This window comes from Otolemur garnettii, unplaced genomic scaffold, assembly GCF_000181295.1.
Source record: "Otolemur garnettii isolate 467f Iridium unplaced genomic scaffold, OtoGar3 scaffold00092, whole genome shotgun sequence".
NCBI classification, from domain to species: domain Eukaryota; kingdom Metazoa; phylum Chordata; class Mammalia; order Primates; family Galagidae; genus Otolemur; species Otolemur garnettii.
Window position 1 is genome coordinate 3,427,674 of NW_003852487.1, and position 13,524 is coordinate 3,441,197.

Sequence of the window (13,524 nt, forward strand, 5' to 3'; positions counted from 1 at the left end):
CAATGAAAGGCAAAGAGGGCAGGGCACAGGCCCCGGGGCTGCTGGCGAGGACACAGGTTAAAGAGTCTTCTGAAGACAGACCTTCTGCAGCTCCTAAAGAGGACCTTTCCTTTTAATCCCTGCTGTATCCACAGCACCCTTGGTCACTGAACAGTGATGGCCAGTGTCCTAGGGAAAAAGGACGCTGCCACTGGCTTTTCTGGAAGGGAGGTCCATGCTGTGCTAGTCCTCCTCTCCCTCCTGGCAACAGGGTGAAGACTCCGCCCTGGAAAGCTTGGGTGCACTCAACCTCCTCCTCAGGGAGGAGAACGTGCCCCCAAGCACCCTGCGCAACCCCACACTGTCTCGGCCATGGGACAGGTCCTGCCTGGTGACTGGGAGCCGCCCTGTGAACATCTCCCACCGATCAAGGGCATCCACAGCTTGATCCACCTGTGCCAGCTCCTCCTCGGCCCCTTCCCTCTCCAAGGCCTGGATGCACATGGCCAGCCACCCTTCATGCTCTTTGATGGCCTCCACAGGGCCCCCAAGCAGCAGGGGAGCCTCCGAAGCTCCTAGGGAGCCCAGCCCATCCTCAGGCTCCAGCTCTGGCCCCAAGGAGCAAGGGTGGCTCCAGGCATCAGGCGTGAGGGGCTCTGACAGGCTGCTAATGGGCTCCGAGTCACTCTCACAGCACAAGCCTGAGTCAGCACTGGTGGGCAGGGTATCCTCCAATACAGACGGTTCCCCTGCCTCCTGGCTGGGCCATGTCTCTGCCACCACCCGAGTCCAGGCATGGAGTCTCTAAAAGAGAGAAACACAGGTTGAGTTCTCTCTGCACAGGCAACTGTCAACCCAGCTTCAAGGAAACCCAGCTCCTTTCCAAAGGGGGCCCATATTGTCAGTTACCCAGGGGCAAATGTCAAGTGGGTGATGTGAGGGCCCTTCCAGCCAGCAGTCTCTGGGACGGGAATCTAGGCTGTGCTGGAGCCAAGTGCACCAGTACACAAGAGCCCCCTATTTGCCTTTTAGGGACTTCGAAAGCTAGTTTTAACTGATGCAAAAATAAATTGTGAAAAGCTCATAATTAGTCATAATTAAAAATTTTTTAAGCAAAGTGAATACTCAGAACTCCTTACTTCCGTTTTCTATACTTTTCTCTGCATCTATGCAGTGGACATGCTACAGAACCATGGCCACCACACACCTCTTGCCTCCTTGGCTCTTAGTACTGTGTTAGTGGCTTGAGATCAGCTACATTTACACCAGGGAAGTGGGCAGGTGCTGTAGATCAGGACTTTCTCTGACAGGACACCTCACCAACTGCTGCAAATGGCAGCCAGGCCCTCAGTCAGCTCTCCAGCACCTGCCAGAGTAGTCAGGGTGGCCAGACAACCAGGGACAGCAGGTGATCCCACATCTGCCCCTCCTATAATAGCCAGGAAGGCCCAGGGTACTCTTGGGTCTCCAGAGCCTTCCCCCCAGATGGCTGGGCCACCCTGGAGTGCCTGTGTCTCTGCTCTCTTCCCCAAAGAACCCTCCACAGTCACGTGAGTTGACATGCTGAAAGTGGGAACCCTGGCCTCCCACTTAGATTCAGGACTGATCCAGGGACCAGTTACCAGGTTAGGAGTCATGGGGAAGGGAGGATTCCTGGTTGGGGTGTGCAAGGGGACATATAAAAGTTACATCAGCTCATGTCAGATAGTTGAACAAGATCCCAAGTGAAGGAGAGAAAGTGAGAAATCTCAACCCTTTTTGCAGACTGAGCTTTCTATATGGCTTCATGCTAATACTAAGAGCTGCCCTTGACTGAGCATGGAAGAAAGGGCAGCTAGCCTTTGCAGGTGGAAAGACTCTACTACCCCATCCTGCAGAAGATCCACTGAGACAGGATCCACACCACAGCCAGGTCACCTCTGGGCCTCCCAACTGGGGGAGGGGGAATGTGCATCTCCTCAAGCACCCTTGAAGCTCTGTGATCTGCGGGTGCCCCTGTCTCTACTTCAAGGGTACTCAATGGGGTCCACAGACCTGCAGCCTGTGCCAAATTTAGAGGCAGGAATGACAGGAGCAGGGCCCAGCCCTCCAGGGCATCCAGCCAGCCCAGCCTAGGAACTACTCCCTGTCTGGCCTGAACACCTGGACCCAAGTGCCTGGACTCATCCCCTGAAACCGCCCCTTTGCAGTCCAGCTGTCCAGCCTCAAAGAGAAGGAGCAGGGGCTGCCCAAAACCGCATGTGATGAGGTTCCTTTAAACTTTCAGTTTTAAAATGAAGCTAAAGCTATGTCATTGTTAGCTCTTGAACCTTCATTCAAAAACTTATAACTTGTTTTCATCCAAAGATGAGTTTAAAGAAAAATACCATTGGCCTTTGCACTCTGAACTCGGAGTACAGTTTCTTGATTTTGAAACAATCTTTGGTCAGGGATAAGGATGAGCCCCTGCCCTAGGGCCTCCAGCAGGCAGAGGGAGGGGAACGCCGCACTGTCCCTCCACCAGGTGGTCTCCAGGTGGCGCTCGCGGAACTTCTCGCAGCCCTCCGCGCATGTCGGGCAGCCCCACGGGCCACGTACTCACCTTATACCGCTGGAGGAGCCTGAAGCCCAGGACGTGCTGCAGCTTTCGCAGGCAGATGGGGCAGAGGTCCAAGGGCCGCCGCAGGGCCTCATCCAGGCTGAGCACTCCCTGCATGAGGCAGCGGAGCCAGCGGCAGTTCCCCAAGCCGAGAAGATGGCAGAGCTCGTGGCATGTGACCTAGGGGAGGTCACCATGGCCCTTGCCTTGCAGCCCAAGCCCTGGGCAACCTCAGAAGCCCGTCCAGGAGCTTGGTGCCCTGGGGAAGGCCAGAGTGCCAGGAAGCGCCCAAGCATCCCCCATCCCCGCCTTGGGCTGCACAGGGTGCCGATGGCAGCTCTAGCTCAGCTGGGCCCAAAGCCTACTTGGGGCCACAGGGAGAAAAGTGAGCTGGTGTGGTGGGCTCTGGGGAAGCTGCACAGCAGGGAGCTTGGGGGCCACACAGACTTGGATTCTAATCTTAGCTCTGCTACTTCATAGCTGTGTGACTGTGGGCAAAACATATGGCATCTCTGAGCCCTGGTTCCTCACTCCATCAAGTTAGGGTACCATCCCCTTCATAGCAAGGACTGGACAATGAACTGCCCAACCCAGCATCTGCTCATGTCCTTCAATTGCACTTTCTCAGTTTACCCCATCCTCTCCCTGTACCATGGGGGGGTTTTTGTTTAGTTTTGTTTTTGAGACAGAGTTTCACTTTGTGACCTGGGTAGAGTGCCATGGCATCATAGTTCACAGCAACCTCAAACTCTTGGGCTGAAGAGATCCTCTTGTCTCAGCTTTTTATTTTTAGTAGAGACAGGGTTTCACTCTTCTGGTCTCGAATTCATGAGCTTAAGCAATCCACCCACCTCAGCCTTCCAGAGTGCTAGGATTACAGGCATGAACCCCTGTGCCCAGCCTACCATACCATGTTCTTGGTCCCCTGGGCAGCACCCTCAGCCCCCAGCCACAGTGCCTACCTTGCAGCACTGGACCATCCCCAGGGCAGTGAAGTCCAAGGCCCAGCCTCCATCCTGCAGGGGGGTCTCAGGACCATCTGTTGCTGCCTCCATCATGGTCCGGTTAGGGGTGCTAGGCCCTGACTTCAGGAATCCCCCTGAGAACCGAGCAAAGCTGCAGACACCCACTTCTGAGGAGAAGTGAAAAAAAAGTGTTTCAGGGGCAGCTTGGGTCTGGGGAACCCACTGTCAAATCTGCCTCCTCTCCTGCCACCCAGACACAGTCTGAGGAGCACAGGCCTGGGAGGCCCTGCTGTGCCCCCCCCAGTGTCCATGTGGCCCCAGCTGTTCAGGAGCAACTGAACACACTCATGAATGACCTTCCCCCAGAAGGGCACCCTGCTGTGTGAGGGCTACAGAGACTGAGGAGCCACACCAGGCTTCCTTCCCAAGGAGAAGGTTGTGGGGGCCCCAGCTCACCATGCCCTGGAAGGAACTTGCTGAAGGTAAAGCTCCATGTCTCTTGGGGGTACAGGTCAGACAGCGTAAGGCCCAGCACACACAGTGCATCACCTGGCTTGTTGTTCTTCAAGAAGGACAGGATGCCGTCTGAGGGGAAAGGACCAGGGGACAGTCAGGAGGCAGTTGGGGACCTGTGACTTCTAGTCCTGGCCCTCAGCAAGCACACTCTGTCATCCTCCTCCTGCATAGGGACCAGCCCCTTCCCAAAGTCAGAAAGGGTCAGTGAGGTTTGGTCTGAAGCCAAGACCTCAGGACTGTGTGAGAGCCGTGGCCAGGGCCTCAGAGTCAGACCAGCCTGGGCTGCTAGGGTGGGTTACTCCACAGGGTCTCCACTTCCCAAACCATCATCAGGGCAGGTCTGAGATGCCCATCGACAGCCAAGTGGGGATGATGAAGGGACAGCTGAGCAATGAGTAGTGCTGAGGAGGGATAGGCTGCCACCATTCTGAGCAATGGCTCCAGAGATGCCCCCTAAGACCTGTGAGCCCGGGATGCATGTGGCAAAAGGGATAGCATTGTGACTAAAAATTTTGAGATGAGAGGTTATTCTGGATCATCCAGGTAAGCCCAATACAAATCATGTACCCTCTCAAGAGAGAGGCAGGTGTCTTGGGTCAGGGTGAGACATTTGAAGGTGTTGCCCCAACTGTAAACATGAGGAGGGCTGTGAACCCTGGGAGATGGGAGCCTCTAGGAAGGAGAAAGGCAAGGAAACAGATTCTCCCCAGAGCCTCCAGAAGGAGCCAGGCCTGCCAACACCAAGACTTTAGGCTGGGAAAATTTCTGACCCTTACAACTGGGCTCATGAGTGGTTGTCTACAGCACCAGCTTGTGGTAATTTGTTAGAGCAGCAGCAGGGGAGGGACCAATACCACTGTCAGGAGTGTCAGTGTGGACAAAGTCAGAAAGAGGCCCAGTAGCTGACCTGCACAGGATGATGGCAGGGAAGTGAGGAGCCTGGGGGTGGGGGGGAGGTAGCTGAGTGGCTGCGGAGGCCTGAGGAAGACAGAGAGGGAGTTTTGGAGCAACAGCAGAGAGAGGGCCTATGAGGCAGAGCCTGCCAGCAAAGAAGAGCATTTTCCAAGAGATTTTGCTATAAAAAGGAACAGATAGATAGAATGAGAATTGAGGGCACATGGGGCAAAGAAGTTTTTAAGATGAGGGAATACCAGGACAGGAGAGGGAAGGGCATAGGAACAGGGTCTGTGAGCAGGTGGGGTGGCCTCGACAAGGAGCCAGGGTCTGACACTAAAAGACAAGGGAAAGCCAAGTGGGAGCCCAGGTGAGGGCAGGTGGAAGGAAGGTGTAGAACCTCTCCTTTGGTTGGTTGTTTTTCCTCAGCAAAAAGAATCAGAAAAGAAGAAACAGGAGAAAGTAGAGGAGAGAAAGCAGGAAGGCCAGGGTCTGCCAGGCACACTGAGGCCCCTCTGGCTTGTGACCATGCATCTGAGAAGAGACCCCTCTGGCATGTTCAGCCACATGGCAGATGGCGTTGTGTGTCACCAGTGTGGGCCTGAGAAGGGGAGGAGGTGTGCCAGGGTAATGGCACACCTCCTGGTTCCTCCAGGATAATGAGGAACCATGAAATCACAGCCCAGGGAGATGGCAAGTGAGACCATTGGTAGGGAAGTGGCTTCCAGACAGTCAGACTGCCATCAGAGTCTATGCGGGGGAGACTGGGCTACAGATGCTGGAGGGGCCTTAGGGTGAGGGGTTCACTAACAAAATCTGATCCCCGAGCCACTGCCGTCGTCTGTCAGTTATAACAAAGTGCAGTGCATCACTGGCCCACAGAAACACAGAACTCAAAACTTTAAATTTCCCTAATTTTAAAATAAGAAGAAATAAGTTGCATTGATTTTAATAAATCTGATTTAACCTAATATATCTAAAATACTATCTTAACATATAACCACCATTTTAAAGTTATGAGTTCCTTACAATGTTCTTTATGTTAAGTTTCAAATCTGGTAAATATTTTACATTTCAAATCAGCCACATTTTACATATTCAAAAGGCGAGCCAGTGGTTACTATCTTGGACAGCACAGATCTGGGGCACGACTTTGGGAAAGAGTGGCTGAGGTATAAAAGGAGAGACCAAGGAATTTTTCCTATGAAGATGATAATGATGGTAATGATGACAGTTATGGATGAAATTATGTCCCCCCAAAAGATAGGTTGAATTCCTAACCCCTGGTACCTGTAGTAGTGACCTTTTTAGGAATAGGGTTTTTCCAAACATAGTCAAGTTAAGATGAGGCCACAAGGTGAGCCCTCATCCAATGACAGTGTCTTATAAGAAGAGCAGAGACACACACAGGGGAAGGGCCCATGAAGACAAAGGCAGAGGTTGGGGTAACACATCTGCAAGCCAGGGAAGGCCAAAACCCCAGGGACCAGAAGAGGAAGAAGGTACTGCCCCTAGGGCCTCCAGAGAGACCTTCAGACCTCTGGTCTCTGGAACTGCCAGACAAGAAAGGTCGTTGTGTAAGCCACTCAGTTGGTGGTACTCTGTTACAGCAGACCCAGGAAACTAATACAGTGATCCAAACCAAGCTAACCTGATGACAGGAATGCAGCCAGCATAACCTCTGGGTTCTATCTGCTTCCTCAACCTTCCTCAGGCCAGTTTCTATCCCAGCAGTGGTTTTTCTGAGAACCTCCCCATACTCCACACATCTTCTCAAGTGCAGGGCTTAGCAGTTTGTCGCAGCAGAGGTGGAAAACCCAGGAGAAACCCCTGTGGGACTCAGTGCTGAGGTATCTCTGAAGTACCAAAGTCCTCAGCATGGAGCAGACAGAGGCTTGATGTCCCCACATCTCTCAGGAACACCTGCCAGAAAGCAATGATACTAGCTATGACAGTACCTTCTCCTGCAGGGCAGGGGCAAGGGAAGTGATGGCAGTAGGACCTCTCTCTGTGTGGCAGGGAGTTCCAGGCTGGGTCATGGAAGTGGGCAAAGCCTGGAGGGTATCAGCTGTGCCCCAGTGAGCTGGCTGGTTCTCTGAGTGACCAAACCTGAAGACTGGGACATAGAAAAGGAATGTGCCACCATGGGATGACAGTCAACTCCAGCAGGAATGGGGGCACTGTCAATGCCCCTGGAAAGGAAATACCAGCTGCTCCTCGTAAACCAACCCCCCACTTGCCTGCTAGGGAATTTAGAACAACCCTCCATGAAGCGATAGAAGAAAAAGCTGGGTGAGGTACAAAGAACAGCTTTTAAAAACACCTAAGACAGGAAGAAGCTGACTACAGAGGCCCCTGAGGAAATCTTGGTGGGTAGGGGTGGTGAGCTGTTCTGTATATGACTGTGGCAGTGATTATGTGGCCTATGCATTTGTCAAGACCCAAGAACTATCCACTAAAAAGGAAGAATCTTACTATCTAAATTATACTCCAATAAACATGACTAAGTAAATCAGAGACCTAATGAGATTAGAGCTCAAAGAGATTAAGCTATGCTGTTTCTGAGATGGGGGAGTGGGCAGGGTGACCCTAAAGACATGTCCCCTACTGTGGCTGCCTCCACAAAGTGCCATACCCAGGAAAGGGTGTGAACTGTACTCCTGAGGGTCATCAGAATGGCATGAAAGTTTCATGTCTTTTTCCCAACTGACTATCTGGGTCAGGGAAAAGTGCCTGGCAGAGGGAAAAGAAAACTATCATTCCAAGCCAAAAGTTCTTCTAGGAGTTAAACTAGTTTTCAAATAGGATGTCTAGCTAAAATATTAATGATAAGGCACACAATAAGCCAGGATAACTGAGAAAAAAATTAGCAGGGATAACAAATTATAGCCACATGAGCGCTCCAAATACAGGAATCATCAGACACAAACTTTTAAGCAACTATGTTCATGAACATAAATACTGAACTTAAAAAAACTTAACAAGAAACTAGGAACTAAGTAAAAGTGACACTGCTAATTTGAAAGAGAATCCACTAGGAACTATAGGACTGAAAAATATGCCAACTGAAATAGGAAATCAATATATGGGCTTAAGAGCACTATAGGAACAGCCACAGAGAGAGTAGAGGATGACAATAGACTTGAGACTCAAGCACAAATGCTCAAAAAAGAAATACAAGGGAAAAGATACAGAAATGAAAGAAAGATGGATTAATATACATCTAATGGGAATCCCAGGAGAAGAGAAATAGAATGAGGTAGAGGTGATATGTGAAAGAAAGAAGCAATAGCTGACAGTTTCCTAGAACTGATGAAAAATGTCCATCTACTCACTCCCTAACCAATGGCAGACAAACAAAGATAGAGCCTCGGCCCCTACTTGGGGATCTCCATAAACTTGAGCCTGGGTCGCCTATCTATATGAGAACCTTCAATTCATCTATGCCTTTCAACCTAGCCATACTCTCTCTACCTGCCAGTAACCCACAGAGAAGGGGCAGGAGCTTGGGGAAGAAGGGGTTTTCTAGACACATATAAATTGGTTTACAAGGACAAAAGGCTGGAGAGAGGCTGAGTAGTCATAAAAGGGCTTGCTTCACGTGTCAGAATGCTCTGGAGTTTTCCAATGGATGCTGGACTGTATGAATAAGTCTCCAGATACCCTCTGGATGGGAAAGGAACTTATTGTTCCAGTCCTCTTTTCCAAGGAGGTTGGGAAATAGATGCTTCCCACCAAAAAGGAAAAAAATAACAAAGGTTTCTTTCCTCCCCAGGCTCTGGAAAGGGCCTTTTGCTGAATGGTGGGGGCCTGGCCTCCCTTGGCCTGAGCTGTGCCCATCCTCACTCACCTGTGTGGAGCTGGAGCCTGTCAGAGTCCCCAGTGGGGCGGGAGGAGCAGTGGATGGAGGCGGCTGCCACAGAGGGCAGGCACTTGACCCGCAGGCCCGGGAAGAAGGCCTCTGTGCAGCTGCGCAGGCTGTCCAGCAGGAGGCCTCCCATCGGCCCCTCATTCAGATCTGGGGAACAGAGCAGTACCGTCAGCCCCACTGAGCCCCATACCCTCAGGTCCACTCCCCAGGAAGTTAAAACAGGTCAAAAAAGGAGGAATATAGAGGTAAGAGCGATGACCAGAGGAAAGGCAGTAATCACAATTGCATGTGAGCTCAGGGAGGGCACAGTAGGGGAGGGCCCATCAAGGGTCAGGGACTTCAGACCAGGTGAGGGCAGCTGGGGTAGCAAACAAGTCAGGGGCTGGTTAATGGCTGCAGAAAGCCAGCCCGTCTGAAGCAGAGAGGGAACGTGGGGTGCAGGGTGCAGCTAGAGTAGCTTCTCAGAGCAGGGAGGAACCATGGACATACCAGATGGGCACAGACCAAGGGTGGATGCCAGGAGACCAGTGAGAAAGTAGTCACAGGGTCCCCAGGCCAAGAGTTTTGGCCTCACCAGAAACTGCTTAGAAACACAGAGCCAGGCCCCGCTACACTCCTGAGCTGTGCCCTATTCTGCACACACAAACCTGTGTTTAAGCAAGATGCTGTGCATCTGCACAGCTCTGAAATGAAGAAGATGGTTCCATGGCCATTTAGGAGGCAGAATCTATAGGCAAATCTGTTGGCTTCAGGGTGATGGATAGTGAGACCACTGGACATCTTCAGGACTCTTGTCCCAGGGAAAGAAAGAAAGCTACATGGACCACGGGACTGGTAACAAGGTGAAATTCTGCCTTCCCCTGGATGCTGTCAAGGTGCCAGCCCAAGGGGAATGGCATGGCACACTGGCCTCACAGAAGTCTAATGCCAGCCCTTTCCTCCACTCCAGAGCCACATGCCACGCCTGTGTGCTCTTTCTACTGGGCCACTGCCACCCTGCCTTTAGCATGCTGAAAAGCAGTGGCTTGCCTGGCCTGCCCACTCCTTGTACCTGGCCGAGCCCATCCCTTGTGGGACCTGTTGCCTCAGCCCTCAGTCCATCCTGAGTCACCCAATCTCTGCCAGACACAGAGCTCTGGAGGACAGCAACAGTGACCACACTAGGGCCCAGCCCAGCATCTCCCAACATAACCTCAGGGTCACAGAGTCTTGCGTTCCATCCTGTCTCTACTGGTTACTTCCTCTCTTGGCCTCAGTGGCCTTGCCTGCGAAATGGGCTGATCCTAATCTCAGCACCCCAAAAAGGAAGTGATCTCAAGCACTCAGCACAGAGCCTGGCACAGCACTAGCTTAACAGATGTGGCCAAGGGCATGCACATCTGGACAAGGCAGCATCTGCATGTGGAACAGCCCACAGCTCTGGCCCTTCTGAACCTTATCAGGCCTCCTGCCTCTACCCCTGAGTCCCTGAGACCCGAACACACCCAGCACCATCTTTCCCCACGTCAGTCCTGCTTGGGGCCCATGCACAGAGCCCCCCTCACACATTTTATGCTTTCTATAGACCTGGTCCTTCTGGGTTGGCTCCCCCATACCTATTGGCTGTAGGTAAATGTGCTTCCGGGCCAGGCTCTGCTTCCTGTGCTGCAGGGAGGCGTGGAAGGTCTGGAAATCCTCAGGGGCCTCAGGGTGGCTCAGGAGCCAGTCAAAGGCCGTGCGGATAAGCAGGGTGCAGAAGAGGGTCCTCTGGGGGTTGTAGGCCTCTGACAAGAAGAGCCTCTCAGCAGGGGAGAAGGCGGAGACATAGAGCTGCTGTAGGGCCGGGTCAGTGGAGACCAGGGCATCCTTTAGGGCCCGGGGACCAAAGCTGAACTCCTGGGCTGGTCTACACTGCAGCATGGTAGGCAGGAAGGGTCTGGCCACTCCTGGAAGCCCCCGCTGCTGCCCATGGACCATCTGAGAGACAGCCAAGATTTCTTCCGAATCTTCCCTTGTGCTGATCAGAGTGGCTGCCTGGGGTGCCCTGCCGAGGGTCGCTGGTCCAAAGGCCTGTGTGGCCCAGCTCTGCCTGGCACTGGACCTCCTCAGCCACAGTGAGGGGAGTCATGGACACCTCCAGGCCCACAAGGACCCTGCATGGGACATACAGAGATGCCCCGTCACTGTTGGGTACACACAGGCCCGTTGTCTCACACAAGAGAGGAAGGTATGGCTTCCTCTGGGACCTTATATGGCCATTGATGGTCAGGCCTGAGGAGCAGCAACACAGGAGGAGTGCCTAAGAGGGTGCCTGGTCTACCTTCAGGACCAGCACTGCCACCAAGGGAGACACAACTCCATTTCTTCCTTCTGGTCCCTAATCCAGAAATGAACATGGGGATGTACTCTCCCCTCAGCAGGGATGTCTCCATGGAACCCTAGAGGGCCACAGTTCTGTGGGAACTCTCATGAGGCCAGGGACCCAGAGGGATTCTCACCCACCATCCACCCAGTCTTGAGCCTCAGAAAGAGGGGACATCTGAGGAGAGACCTACCCCAGCACTGGACTCCTCTAACACCGGAGGGAGCCCTCTCCTTTGTGGTATATATTCTGGTCTCACCTGAGCCCCCCCCATTATCCAGGGACACCAACACTTAGGGCCCCCAGAACCTCCCCGTCACCAGGTCCTCCCCATCACCTGGGTCTCCTGATCACCCGGGACTTCCCATCACCCAGGGATACCCCATCATCTAGCCCCCCTGTCCCCTGAGCAGAGTGGGCTAGGTTCTGGAGTTGCCATTTTCAGGAGGGTGACCCCAGAGTAGGTTCCAAGGAGAAGGTGAGATCTGAAGAAAGACTCAGGGAAAGGGAGGTGGGGAGGGCAGGCCAGAGTGGCCCAGGCAGCAGGAAGGTGAGAGAGGCCCAGGAGACACACTGGCAAGTTCCAGTGTGGTGGGAATGAATGTGGGAGAAAGGGCAGGGGGCACATGGGGCCACATCATGCAGAACTCGGGAGGCCTCCACTCAGAGCAAGGTGGAGAACCGCAGCTGGCCTTCCAGTGGGAGGTGGAGAGGGGGCTGCAAGCAGGGCCCCAGGAAGCCCAGCTGCTCCCCCATCTGGGCCTGGCATCAGGCCCACCAGGTCTCCCCATCACCTGGGACATCCCCATAAACTTAGAGCAATCAGTGGGCTGCAAGTCCCTGGCCACTAGGGACCCCCAGGCTGGGCACAGAGGAGACGCTCAGGAAACCCTTGAATCCTGAACACCCTCAATGCCATGTGGGGCCCTGGCATGAACTTGGCCCTCTGACCTTTAACCCCTGTGCCTTAATTTCCTCCCAGATGAAAAGGGAGTGGCTGCCTGCCTCCCTTGCTGAGAGCATGGCTAGTCCCAGCTGAAGGCGAAGGTGCCCAGCTGACATCTGGGGCACCTGACACCATGCACATCTCACTGCCCTATTTCTGTTTCTGGATGCCAGGCACATGGCCTGCTCCCAGCTCACAAGCACTGTCACCCACCCACCTAGAGCAAGCCCCTTCACCACTCAGTTACCTCCAGATGACTCCCTCAGAGCTGCAGCAGCTGAGAATTATTCTCTCTGTAATTGACAGTGGCCTACAAATTATTTCTCTGGAGCAGTCCAAGAGCCTTCCAGGTGCCCAGGAGAGTCTGTGTCACACAGCTCTCCAGAGGAGGTGAAAATGGGACAGCCACCAATATTCCATTAGTGACTGGCCCTGACCACTCATCATCTGTCCTCACATCTGCCACACTGTAAAACTCCCCAGATCATTTTTTGATCCAACATCTTGGCTGACCTCTATGACATTCCTGAGAGGTAGTGACCAGTAGTCACCTACCTTGTAGATGAGGAGAGTAAGGTTCAGAAAGGGACAGACACCTGCCCAGGGTTGCACTCCCCAGAACCTGGACTCCCAGGGCAGGGGCCCTCACTCCAGTGCTCATTTGCTGACCTGCCCATGTAGGGGCTTTGGGCTAGCACCCCCCCATCTTAGAACCCACAGACCCTGCTCCAGGGCTTCACTGCCAAACCCCCCACCCCAGCAAAGCCTCAGAAGGGGAGAAACGCCTTCTAACCAAAAGTTCACAGGTCCTGCCATGTTTGTCCCAGGGGTGACTAAACCTCAGGCTCATCTCAGTTGTTCAAAGAGGACCAGAGGGTTTGCAGGGGGATTCAGCGAGGACACACCCGGGTCAGCCAAAGTGGCCGAGATGCACTTTCTAAGTTTCCTAAGGAAGCCGCACACGGTTCTTTATGTTTTGATCTTAGGGCCACTGTACATACTTAAAAACTGCTGAGGACCCCAAAGAGCTTTTGTTTACATGGGTTATATCTATCAGTATTTACTATGCCTGAGTTAACAGTGAGAAATGTGTGAGAGAAATGTTTGTGAGACAAAGAGAAGAAAAGGCAGATAGCTCAGTATTGTTGTGAAAACAGTTTTGACCTCAAGGGTTGCCTATAGAAGTCTTAAGGGTCCATAGAACACACTTTGAGAACTGCTGTTTTCTCTCTGAATCCTCCTCCCTGGGGCAGGTGTTTGCACACACTTAGTACATGATAAGCATGAATGTGCTCAGAGCATGGGAATCTAAACCAGAGAAACACCACCAGCAACATGGTGCAGAGTACCAGGGACTAGCCAGCCTGAGATGCCCAGAGCTCAGAGGAAGCAAGGGTTAGAGGGTCAAATAGGACATTTCAGCAAGGCCTGAAA

General features: G+C 52.9%; 1 protein-coding gene across 1 annotated transcript; it reads right to left on the minus strand.

The window, feature by feature from the left end:
• Positions 1-222: 222 nt before the first annotated feature.
• On the minus strand, positions 223-10,702 carry AMZ1 (archaelysin family metallopeptidase 1). The gene is made up of 6 exons (XM_012808682.2): positions 10,399-10,702; positions 8,783-8,950; positions 3,979-4,107; positions 3,520-3,689; positions 2,561-2,737; positions 223-783 (listed from the first exon to the last, which is right to left on the minus strand). Exons 1-6 carry the CDS (start codon positions 10,700-10,702, stop codon positions 223-225), a joined length of 1,509 nt encoding a protein of 502 aa, XP_012664136.2.
• Between the last annotated feature and the right edge of the window lie 2,822 nt (positions 10,703-13,524).

Excerpts from the sequence above, each read along its gene's own strand:
- AMZ1 (XM_012808682.2), bottom strand. The coding sequence starts at position 10,702 with ATGCTGCAGTGTAGACCAGCCCAGGAGTTCAGCTTTGGTCCCCGGGCC. Across the intron at positions 3,690-3,978 it reads CAAGTTCCTTCCAGGGCATG|AAGTGGGTGTCTGCAGCTTT; the intron begins GTGAGCTGGGGC and ends ACTTCTCCTCAG. Across the intron at positions 2,738-3,519 it reads GGATGGTCCAGTGCTGCAAG|GTCACATGCCACGAGCTCTG; the intron begins GTAGGCACTGTG and ends GACCTCCCCTAG.